The sequence below is a fragment of the Nicotiana sylvestris genome, chromosome 8 (genome assembly GCF_000393655.2).
Source record: "Nicotiana sylvestris chromosome 8, ASM39365v2, whole genome shotgun sequence".
Taxonomy (NCBI): domain Eukaryota; kingdom Viridiplantae; phylum Streptophyta; class Magnoliopsida; order Solanales; family Solanaceae; genus Nicotiana; species Nicotiana sylvestris.
This window is the reverse complement of record NC_091064.1, coordinates 88,265,336-88,278,171: the sequence shown is the minus strand read 5'-3', so window position 1 is coordinate 88,278,171 and position 12,836 is coordinate 88,265,336. Positions and strand designations below refer to the sequence as shown.

The following is a 12,836-nucleotide window of genomic DNA, read 5'->3' as shown; positions in this document are numbered from 1 at the left end:
ATGAAAAAAAAGAGAAGCTGCAAAATGTAAATTAGTGAAAGTCGGGATGACGCAAGCAGCCGTTAAAATGCATACTAGAAATGGTTAACTTCTTAGGTGCATTACATCCCCAACATGTGGTTACCTATCTTTTAAGCTCCAATCGCTAACGAGTTTGCTTGTTGTCATCAAGTACAGGCAGGTGGTTAGTTAGTTTGGCATTCTGGCAACTTACCCATACAACACCAGGTCCAAAGATAAGTTGATCATGACTGGCCAAGAACTGGATGCAAGTGTTATTGATCCGTCAAGAGATGGGGAAGAGTCTAATGTTAATCTGAAAGAGGAGTTACATAAGTTAAAACATCAGATGGCGGAGATATACCAGGCGTGGATGAAGGGGCATCCACCACCATCATACCCCGCCAACCCTGGTTTCGTCCCGCCGCTAGCTCCAAGAACCTCCCACTGTTGATTCATCTCCAGGCTTTCCCATTTATTACCACTACCAAGGAACCACTTCCTAAACTCCAAAACATTCACCACCCAAACCAGTCCCATACCCTCCTCCACCAACCACCCCTATTTTCGAGGAACCCCCACCTACTACACTTCATCGATCCTCCAGTGAACCCTTATTTCAGAAACAAGATAACCAATACTATCCCTCAGAGCCTACTTTCAAGGCCCCAGAGCATTACTCTTACACTCATCCGACCTCCCTATCGAGACTGAGAAACCACCTAAAAACCCAGAACAGGAGGAGATGTTCAGGAAGGTAAGAAGCATGAAACAATCGTTCAGAAACATGTAGGGTTTGGGAGGACAGGTGAGCGTGACCTACAAAGATTTGTGTTTATTCCCTGATGTTCAGTTGCCTATAGGTTTTAAGATGCCGAAGTTTGATTTGTATGATGGCCACGGAGACCCGGTGGCCCATTTGAGGGGATTCTACAGTAAAATGAGAGGAGCCAGCGGGAAAGATGAGCTATTGATGGCATACTTCAGTCAGAGTCTGAGTGGCGCAGCCCTAGAGTGGTACATTCGTCAGGATCATAGAAAATGGTATACTTGGGATGATTTGTCCCAACCATTCGCTCATCATTTCCAGTACAACATCGAGATTGTTCCCGATCATTTGTCTTTTACGAATATTGAGAAGAAGCCTAGTGAAATTTTCAGAGGATATGGTTTTCGCTGGAGAGAACAAGCGGCGAGAGTTAACCCCCCGACGGAGGAGAGCAAAATGGTAGAGTACTTTCTGCAGGCTCCGTAGCTTACCTATTTTGGTCATCTAATATCGGCCATAGGAAAGTCTTTCAGCGATGTAGTGAAGATGGGTGGCATGGTGGAAGAATGGCTTAAATCAAGCAAAATTATGAGTTACTCAGCTATCAAGGCAACTACCCAAGCCATCCAGAACGGTATTGGGGGTGTGATTTGAAAGAAGAAGAAAGAAGACGTGGCAATAATTGATTCAAGATCATGGTTTGGACCTAGCGGCCCGTCACACCAATATACCCAGCATCGACCTCATCACCAAACTTACACCCAAACCTCATATAATCAACCCCAACACTACTTCCCATCACCAGACCCTCATATTTTTGTCCACCACGCCCAGACATCTACTCAACCTCCTGCCTACTTACAATGGCGCACCCCAGCCCCACAAAATACCTACCTAGATCCATAAAATGCTTACCTACCCCCACGAGACTACCAAAACCCTTCTGGCCCAGGTTTCCGACCCAATCCAGCATTCAAAAACGAAAGGTTGCAGTGGAAGAAAACTTTCCCCATTTTGGGAGTCTTATACCAGTTTGTTCCATAGATTGAGAAAGTTGGATATGCTAAGGCCAATTGAGTAGAAATTGCCAAAGCCTCCTCCAAAGAATCTTGATTACTCCGTAAGTTGTAAATATTGTTCTGGTACTTCGGGGCATGATACGGAGAAGTGTTGGCACTTAAAAAATGCTATCTAGGAGCTCATTGACACAAACGAGATTGAAGTCCAAACTCTAGAGGCACCCAACATTAACCAGAACAAATTGCCAACCCATTAGGAAACGAACATGATCGAGATAGTACACAAAGGGAGGGCAACCCAAGAAGCCTTCACAATCTATTATGATGATTCGGTCCAGCGAGGTCATGCCTGTCTAAAAACCAACGATTGAAGGATCAATGAACAGGCTGAGCATGACAAACAGTAAGCTATCTGTGGTAGCTGAGAAAAGATCACCAAGTGATGTTGTATCAAAGCAAGAATAGTCAAAAGTGTTGTTGCAGGAATGGCAAACAAGCCTATCATAATTATAGAGGGTGCCCCTATGGATCCTGTCATCATCAAGCTTGTAACCCAGTTGCTGGTAATCAACAACAAGGCTATCCCATGGAACTATGAATGGGTGATAGTGACCTATCAAGGAAAGGAAGTGAAAGAAGAAGTCAATGAGGCCCAAAGATTAACTCGTTCGGGGAGATGCTTTGCTCCGAAAGAGTTAAGGAAAGCTAAAACATCCAGAGATAATCCAGTCCTAGTAAAGAAAGTAATGACTAAAGAAGAGGCGGAAGAGTTTCTGAGAAAAATGAAGGTACAAGATTATTCTATTGTGGAGCAGCTAAGAAAGACACCTGCTCAGATTTCTTTGCTGTCGTTACTAATCCACTCAGATGAGCATCATCGGGCCCTGATGAAAATTCTGAACGAAGCTTATGTCCCCGACAAAATATTAGTGAACCATCTGGAGAAGATCGCCAACAAAATATTTGAGGTGAACACGGTCACCTTCTCCGATGATGAGTTGCCTGTAGAAGATACTGAACACAACAAAGCTCTCTATCTTACGGTAAAATGTGAAGATTCTGTGGTCACCAGGGTGTTAGTCGACAATGGTTCCAGTGCAAACATTTTTCATCTCTCTACTCTGAACAAGTTGAAAGTTGATGATGAGAGGATTCACATAAACATCATATGTGTTAGAGGTTTTGATGGTGGTGGGAAAGATTAAGTTGGTGATATAGTGCTTGAGTTGACAATAGGACCAGTGGAATTCACCGTGGAGTTCCAGGTACTGAACGTTGTCATCTCCTACAATTTGCTGTTAGGTCGACCTTGGATTCATGCCGCCAAAGCAGTCCCATCCACTATGCATCGGATGGTCAAGTTCGAATGGGATAGACAGGAGATCGTCGTGCATGGCGAGAATAATTTGTGTGTTCACAGTGATGCCTCTGTCCCTTTCATTGAGGCTGAAGATAACAAAGGGCTTTGTGTCTATCATGTTTTTGAAACAGTGCCGGTCGAGAAGGTTCCAGAAGGGAAATTTGTTCGAACTCTAAAGATAGCCTCCGCATCAGTCATGGTGCCTTTGAAATGCTGATAAATGGCTTTATGCCCGGTAAAGGTCTGGGTGCATCTCTGCATGGTATCATATAGCCGGTGTTCCTCCTTGAAAATTTGGGTACGTTCGTTCTTGGATTCATACCTACAGCGACAGATGTGAAAAGGACTAAAAGGTTGAAACAGAAGGCGTGGGCACTCCCAAAGCGTATCCTGCATCTCTCCAAGTCTTTTGTCAAGCCCGATGCCAGAAAACGCCCAGTGACGACAGTTCCAAGTTCTGTGGTTGACATTGATGAGGAGTTAATTGAAAGTTTCTAGAGGTTGTTTGATGATGTGAACATAGTAGAAGTTGGATAAGGTTCTAGCAAAGTGGAAGTGCAGTTCATTTGGTCGAATGTAAAGCTTAACAATTGGAAGGCTACCCCTCTCCCTACCCGGAAGGAGTCTTGGTAGTTTGTTTTTTTTCCTTTTTATCTGGGTCATTCCAGGGTTGTGACCCAGACTTTTATTTTCCACTTGTTGATGTACAAACCATGTTATCCTTTATTTTCAATGAAATGCAATTTCCCTTTTCCACTATTCCTGATAATTTCATTTTTGTTTTCTTTTCTTCACTGTACAGTTCTTTGTATGCTGGTTTAAATGACATGACATGCATGATGAATCTTCGGCCCAGTCTAAAAAAGTCAATCTATTTGTGAAATAATAATCCAAGAAATAGAGTGTGATGATGAATCAGAATATGATGAGGATGAGGCCTTTGAAGAGATTAGTAAGGAACTAGGTCATTTTGAAGAAAAACCCAAGCCTAATCTGAATGATACAGAAACAATCAATCTAGGGGACCCAGATAATGTGAGAGAAACTAAGATAAGTGTCTACCTTGAACCGCAAATCAGGGAAGAAATAATTAAAGCATTGTTTGAGTATAAGGATATTTTTGCGTGGTCGTATGATGACATGCCAGGCTTAAGCATAGATTTGGTGGTCCACAAATTGCTAATTGATTCAGCATTTCCTCCCGTTAAGCATAAGTTGAAAAAGTTCAAAACTGACATGAGTGTGAAGATTAAAGAAGAAGTCACAAAGTAGCTTGATGCAAAGGTCATTCAAGTCACGTGGTATCCCACGTGGTTAGCCAACGCTGTGCATGTGCCAAAGAAGGATGGTAAGACCAGAGTGTGTGTTGATTACCGTGATCTCAACAAGGCAAGTCCAAAGGACAACTTCCCATTGCCAAATAACCACATTTTGATTAATAATTGTGCCAAGCATAAGATTGGGTCTTTTGTGGATTGCTATGAGGGCTATCATTACATTTTAATAGATGAGGAAGATGCGGAAAAGACAACATTCATCACGCCATGGGGAACATATTGCTACAGGGTCATTCCTTTTGGTTTGAAAAACACTGCGGCAACTTACATGAGGGCAATGACGACCATATTCCATGACATGATCCACAAAGAGATCGAGGTTTACGTGGATGATGTGATCATAAAGTCTAGGAAGCAGTATGACCATGTCAGAGATTTAAAAAAGTTCTTCCAGAGGCTCCACAAGTACAATCTTCAGCTCAACCCTACAAAGTGTGCATTTGGTGTTCCATCCAGAAAACTATTGGGGTTCGTAGTCAGTCGTCGAGGCATTGAGTTGGTCCCGTCAAAGGTCAAAGCTATCCAAGAATTGCTACCTCCAAGGAACAAGACTGAGGTGATGAGCTTGCTCGGGCGAATGAGCTACATCAGTTGGTTTATCGCTCAACTCACGACAACTTGCGAGCCTATCTTTAAGTTGTTGAAGAAAGATATTGCGGTCAAGTCGACTGATGAGTGTCAGGGAGCATTTGAAAATATAAAGGGTTACTTGTCAAACCCACCTGTGTTGGTCCCACCGGAACCTGGAAGACCTTTGATTCTTTATTTGACAGTCTTGGATAACTCATTCGGTTGTGTGTTGGTTCAGCATGACATCACTGGTAGGAAAGAGAAAGCCATCTACTATCTCAACAAGAAGTTCACATCTTATGAGGTTAAGTATACTCCCCTTGAAAGGACATGTTGCGCCCTGACTTGGGCAGCACAGAAGTTGAAGCATTATTTGTCATCCTACACTACTTACCTCATCTCTTGTCTGGATCCTTTGAAGTATATCTTTCAGAAGTCCATGCCCACAGAAAGGTTCGCACAGTGGCAGATCTTGCTCATAGAGTTTGACATCGTATATGTGAATCCGACATCGATGAAGGCCCAAGCTTTAGCCGATCACTTGGCCGAGAACCCGGTGGATGAAGAATATGAACATTTGAAGACTTACATCTCTGATGAAGAGGTAATGCACATCGACGAGGTCGAGAAGGATGAAAATCCCGGTTGGAAACTTTTCGTTGATGGGGCTGCCAATATTAAAGGTGTCGGGATAGGGGAAGTGCTTATTTCTAAATCAGGGCATCACTACCATGTTATGGCCCAGCTACATTTCTACTGTACCAACAACATGGCTGAATAACGAGGCATGCATTCTGGGACTAAGGCTAACTGTAGATATGGGAATCCAGGAAGTCTTGGTCTTGGGAGACTCGGACCTTCTGGTGTACCAAATTTAACGAGAATGGGAGACATGGGATTTAAAGCTTATACCATATCAACAATGTCTGCATGATCTTTGTCAACAGTTTCGATCAATAAAATTTAGGCACATTCCAAGGATCCATAATGAGGTTGTCGATGCTTTGGCTACCTTGGCGTCGATGTTGCACCATCCGAACAAAGCTTGTGTTGACCCTTTGCATATTCAAGTTCATGATAAGCATGCCTACTGTAATGTGGTTGAAGAAGAACTTGATGGTGAATCATGGTTTCACGACATCAGAGAGTATATTAGGATGGGGGTGTATCTGGTACAAGCCACAGGGGATCAAAAGAAAACAATTCGCCGTTTGGCAAGCGGATTTTTCTTCAGTGGGAAGGGGCGTTATACAAAAGAACTCTAGATCTTGGATTGTTAAGATGCATAGATTCTAGACAAGCCACCGCCATTATGACTGAAGTGCAGTCCAGAGTCTGCGGACCGCATATGAGTGGGTATGTTCTGGCAAATAAAATCCTCTGAGCAGGTTATTATTGGCTCACCATGGAATGAGATTGTATTAGTTTTGTGCGCAAGTGTCATCAATTCCAAGTACACGGAGATTTTATTCATTCTCTGCCATCTGAATTGCACACAATGTCCGCACCATGGTCCTTTGTTGCTTGGAGTATGGATGTCATCGGACCAATTGAGTAAGCAGCATCCAATGGACACAGGTTCATTTTGGTGGCCATTGACTATTTCACTAAGTGGGTTGAAGCTAAAACTTTCAAATCTGTGACCAAGAACGCAATGGTCGATTTTGTTCATTCAAATATCATTTGTCGGTTCAGAATCCCAAAGGTGATCATCACAGATAATAGTGCTAATCTTAATAGTCATCTGATGAAGGAAGTGTGTCAAAAGTTTAAGATTATGCATCGCAATTCCGCCCCATGGCGCCCCAATGTGAATGGAGCAGTCGAGGCAGCCAACAAGAACTTAAAGAAGATACTTCGGAAAATGGTGCAAGGTTCCAGGCAATGGCATGAGAAGTTGCCCTTTGCATTGTTGGGTTATCGCACTAGTGTTCACACTTCAGTAGGTGCAAATCCTTATTTGTTGGTATATGGCACTGAGGCAGTGATACCCGCGGAAGTTGAAATTCCATCCCTTCGGATTGTTGCAGAGGCCGAGATTGATGATGATGAGTGGGTCAAAACCCATTTGGAGCAATTGAGTTTGATCGATGAGAAAAGATTGGCAGCATTGTGTCATGGCCAATTGTATCAAAAAGAATGGCAAGAGAATACAATAAGAAGGTGCGTCCCCGGAAATTTGAAGTGGGTCAGCAAGTATTGAAACGCATCCTTCCACATCAGGCTGAAGCAAAAGGCAAGTTCGCTTCAAATTGGTAGGGGCCATTCATCGTAACGAGAGTGTTGTCCAATGGTGCTTTGTATTTAACCAATATAGAAGGCAAATGTGTAGATATGGCTATCAATTCTGATATAGTCAAAAGATATTATGTATGATTTCTTTGGTTTAAATTGTGTTTGTTTGTACTTGCCATGTTTTGAAGATTGGAATGACGAAGGCATCTTTTTCTACTATCTAAACACTTTATCCCTTGTTACCCCTTTGAGCCTTGTTTAATTCCTTTCATACCCCTCTTTTAGAATCAGTATAAAAATTCGGAAACATAAGCGCAAAAGGGGAGTAAAGAAGAAAAGAGAAAAGATAAGAGAAAAGAGAAAGTAAAGAATGGAAAAGAGTGAAAAAAAGATAAAAGAAAAAGAAAATAAAAGAAAAAAAGAGAAAAAAAGAAAAAAGAGAGAAAGAAAAAGAAAAGAGAAAAATCACAGCAACAAAGTAATTCCTATGTCATGAACTACGTTCGACCTGACTTCTTTTAAGGATACGTAGGCAACCTCACAGTTCGATCCCATCAAAATAAAAATCCAAAAGTCCCCGAGCAAAGAAACGGGGGAAGAAGTTGTGGTTATGTAAAAGATCTGATTCCAAAAGTTGTAGTTTTGAAACCATTCATTTGTTTTGAGCCTTCGTGATACCCTTTCTTTCCAACCCTATCCAAAAGCCTATATTACGATCCTAAGAAAGACCTTCTGACTAGTCTTCGAGTGATACCAAGTCGAGCAAGTAGAGGTGATTCATATTAGGGGAAACACTCCAGCTCATGCAGGCAAAATGAAAAATGAGAGTCTTATTGGTGGAAACCCTACGGGCACTGTAAGGCGACAGAAAGCTAAGAGAAATTAAAAAATGAGAGAGTCTTATTGGTGAAAACCTTCACAGGCACCGTAAGGCAACAATGAGTTGAGAGACGAACAAATGAGAAAGGTTTGTTGGCGAAAACCCTTCAGGGCACTTCAGGCCGATCAAGGTTAGTGATTTGGCGAAGAAATTGGGTTATGGATAGCTTAGGACATAAAGTATGATAGCTGAAAGTTGATTGGTTGAATATGATGGGTTGATTAATCCGAAATGCATGTCATGATCATTGGTATCAGCTGCTCCACTCAGATAAGTCTCTTTCCCTTTTATCCCTCAAACAGTCATCCAGTTTAGATTTTCTTCTTTATTCCTAACTCTCGAAGTCATTGCATTTCATTTCTTTTGGGTTTATTTCTCTACAGCTTTTCCAATGTCAGCCTTGTTTAAGCAAGTAAGAAAGGATTTCAAAGCTTACTACCAACTTCCAACTTGCAAAGTAAAGTGCGGCCAAAGCATACCAGAAATAGCATGATGCAAAAGTTGAAAGAATAAGGTGTTAATGAAAGTTCAAACGAACGAATGGTATGTGAATTTTATGGAAGATGCAGAGGTTCAAATACGAAGGACAGAAATGTAAAACGATGGGTTGGGTGTAGAACATTCGGGTCATTCAGGGTCTTATGATTGAAATTCAGTCAGAAAGGCAAACAATACTTGACCAGTTCAAGGCGGACAGTCGAAGCAAAGCACGGTAGCGAAAGGGCCACCTTCAGCAAGAAGCCGTAAACCAACCACCACATTTTTAAACTAACAAGATTTTCCTTTTATTGAAACAGGGACATGAAATTTCGTTTGTTTTGGAGAAACCCTCTGTAAGGAAAGCAAGTACCGGACATGTTCGATCGTAAATTCTCACAACCCTCCTAGACAATGGGACCTAGCTAAAATTCAAAACATTCACGAGTAACAAGATCTGGCATAACCTCTACCTTGAGGAAATATATGTTGGCTTTGAAGTTTTCATTCTTAGGATGGGATTCATTTTGAAATTTTCAGGACCCTCTTTAATAATGGGACTTAGTTTTAAAACCTCCATTAGATGATGAGATTTAGCATAAGTCCTACCTTTAGGAAACATAATTTTGCTTTAAAGTTGTCATTCTTAAGATGATATTTGATTTTAATTTTCAGGACCCTCCTGGATAATTGGATCTAGCTTTTAAATTCTTAGAGATATTGGGTAACAAAATTCAATTAACACTCACAGATGTGCCCGGCTACCAAACTGGGGCAGAAAATTTTCTTTATTTTGTCTATTTTGTTATAATCAGGCGCCCACCTGGAGAGCAAGGGAAAACAACATGAGTTTCGAGAATAGAAAACAATCCAGGGTCAAGCAATCAGGCACCCACCTGGAGAAACAAGGGAGGACAGTTCAAAGGAAAAGCAGTTTCAAGAAAAGGACAATTCAGGTTCAGCAATCAGGCACCCACCTGGAGAACAAAGGGAAAGCATCAATTTAGAGGAGTCAGTTCGAGTTGGAAATCAGGAACCCACCTGAAGAACAAAGGGAAGACAGTGCAAGTGTTGAAAATCAGGGGGCCATCTGTAGAACAAAGGGAAAACAAATCAAGTTCCGAGGAAAAGAAATTAATGTTTTGGCAATCAGGAGCTCACCTGGAGAGCAAGAGAAAACAGTTCAAGTGCTGGAAATCAGGCGCCCATCTGGAGAACAAAGGGAAAACAATTCAAGTGTTAGTAATCAGGCGCCCTCCTGGAGAACAAAGGGAAGCAGTTCAAGTTTCAAGGAAAAATAGTTCAAGTGTTGGAAATCAGGCACCCACCTGGAGAACAAAAGGAAAGCAATTCAAGTGTTGGTAATCAGGCGTGCTCCTAGAGAACAAAGGGAACTAGTTCAAGTTTCAAGGAAAAATAGTTCAAGTGTTGGAAATCATGCCCCCACCTGGAGAACAAAAGGAATACAATTCAAGTCCAGCAATCAGGTGCCCACCTGGAAAACAAAGGGAAAACAAGTCAAGTTTCGAGGAAAGGCAGTGCAAGTGTTGGAAATCTGGCACCCACCTGGAGAACAAAGTGAAAGCAGCAATGCTAAAAGGAAGACGGTTCAAGTTCGGCAATCAGGTGCCCACCTGAAAAACAAAGTGAAAAAAAGTCAAGTTTCGGAGGAAAGGAAGATAATTCAAATGTTGGTAATCAGGCGCACACCTTGAGAACAAAGGGAAAGCAACAATGTTCAAAGGAAGACGGTTCAGCAATAAGGCGCCCACTTGGACAACAAATGGAAAGCACCTCATAATACAATTCAAGTCAGTGACAAAGGAAGCTCACCTAGAGAGTACAAGTCAACAGAGCAGCAGAAACTGCAAAATCAAGTTTGAAGAAGTGTAGATAGGATTTTTGTAATTCATAGATCATAAGTTTAGTCTAGCTTCTTTTATTTTGTCTTGGTGTAATAAGGGGTTCAGCAAGCAGTATCAGCAGCAGCAATAGTGAAATCACAACTTCCTGGTAGTCCCGACTACCGAAACTTCCCAAACTACACTAACTTGATTCCTTTATAACCAAGGATGTGCAGGAAACTTCAGAAGCAGGGTGCGGTCAAGTTTTTCAAAAAAATGCTTCCTACAGAGTATCCAAACGGGCAAAAATCGCTTGTACCCACTCACTTTATCTTTACACAAAAACTGTTCGTGTTTCCGATCAAAGAGGGGGCAGCTGTGAGCACGCGATTTTTGCCATATGTGAATTACTCCCATAAAATACAAGAAAAATAATTTTTTCCATTTTTTACAATTTTATAGGATTTTGAGGAAATTTATGCTAATTATTTGCATTTTCTATGAATGTTTATTTTTGTTAAAAATCATGAAAAAGCCAAAAAAATCATGCATTGTATTTAGGTCATCTTTTATATTTTTAAGGTTAATTAGCCAATTATTTGCTTTATTAAAATTGAAAATCACAAATTGGTTTATTTTTGCATTTTTTTAGTCTTTTAGTATTATATTAGTAATTTCTTCTTTCAATTTTGGAGTAATTAACTTTCATAAATATCTTAGTAGATAATTAGCTTAATTTTACATCTTAATTTAATTTAAGAGTCTAATTAGGTTTTTTAATTAATTAAAAAGAAAAGAAAACAATTGTAAAAAGGAAACAAAAGAGAAGGAAAATTGGAAAGTTGAATTAAAACCCAAAATTGGGCCAGTTCGGTAGAAAAACACCAAACCAATCCTTCCATCCACCCAGCCCAATCCCATTGACCAGGTCCAAACCCCCCCCCCCAAACCCAAAACGGCGTCATTCCTGGGCAAGTAGATCTAGGCTGTTGATTTCATTCAATCAGACGGTCGAGAACTAAACCGCCCATCAGTATATAATTGTCCTAAACAACCCACCCCCTAAACCGTTCGAACCCCTCCCACTCTTTCATCTCTCTCAAATCTAAACCCTAGAAGACCCACCGCACTAAATCCCCATCGTCTCCGGCTGGCGGCGCGACTCCAAACCTCCTCCAATTTCACACCTTATAACCACCAAGCCTCTTCAAACTCGAAACCATTGATGTTTCTCCCAAATAGCTGTTGGAATCCATTGAATCTCATATCCAAATGCGCCCTAATGTCGGGGTTCAGAATATTTTTGAAGTTTTCGCTTGTCATGGCTCGAAGCTAGCCCTGGCAGACCATCCTTGACTAGAGTGGTCACCATGATCGGCTTCAAGCCTTGCCAAAGCATCCTAATTTTGGTCATCTAGGCCCTTATCCTCTGAGTTTTTGGTGAGTTTGTTCATCTCTTTCTTTATCTTTATTTTTGGGTCTTCATCTCCTTCTGTTTCTTTCTTTTTCTTCCTTGCTTTTCTATTTCAAGTCGTGTTATGTTTGCATGTAGGTTTAAATCATATTAGGTTATAGTATTTTGCTTAATAACACAGTTGACATTTTGTTAGAACATTTTTATTTCGTGTTTGTTTTTTTTCCTCAATTCTTCTTCTGTTTTCGATTTTTTTGGAAATCTGATGCGAGGAGTTCAAAACTCCATTGGCCTGTCCTTCTTGGGGTTTGTTGGTTTTGGACTAGTAATTGGGCCTTGTAGTACAGAAGCCCAAAGAAAAAAGGGTTTCAATTCTGGCTGTATGGCCTAGTTGCTGGATTTAATAAGGTAAATAATAGACATTTGACGGGTAGTTTAAGGAAATTGGATAGAAGGAATCTTGCCTAATAAACTGAGAAATTTCCAGGAAGATGGGATTGGGGTGGTTTTAAAAACAAGCTGTAATTTCAGGGTCTGAAATGAGAAAAAAAAGAAAATTGGGGAAGGGGTAATGTTAAAATCAGTTTTGATGCCCTAAGGTCTCTCTATATAAGACCTGCTTCCTTCATTGTTAAGCAGAGATTAGAGACCCAAAAGTTAGAAAATGGCTGAGGAATACATTGATAGAGTTTGGAAATTAACAAGCAAAAATACATAAAAAAGAGAGTTAAAATACTATTACATTAGCTGATTTTCTAGGATATGAAAAAGGGTCTAATATTTTGCCGGATTTTGGATTCCAAGTATGGAGTGACCTTGTTGTTCTGTTGCTAACTACTACTGCTAAACTACTGCTAATCTCACCCTCTTCTTTTGAAATTCTGTAGCTGTTTTGGTTGTATCCATGTACAATTTCAAATCTTTGGAGTGG

At 40.9% G+C, this 12,836-nt stretch overlaps 1 protein-coding gene across 1 annotated transcript; it reads left to right on the top strand.

Annotated features, from left to right (window-relative positions):
• The first annotated feature begins 2,534 nt into the window (after positions 1-2,534).
• Positions 2,535-4,420, top strand: LOC138875350 (uncharacterized). Its single transcript, XM_070154175.1, has 4 exons — positions 2,535-2,967; positions 3,025-3,347; positions 3,817-3,964; positions 4,050-4,420. Exons 1-4 carry the CDS (start codon positions 2,535-2,537, stop codon positions 4,418-4,420), a joined length of 1,275 nt encoding a protein of 424 aa, XP_070010276.1.
• The last annotated feature ends 8,416 nt before the right edge of the window (positions 4,421-12,836 follow it).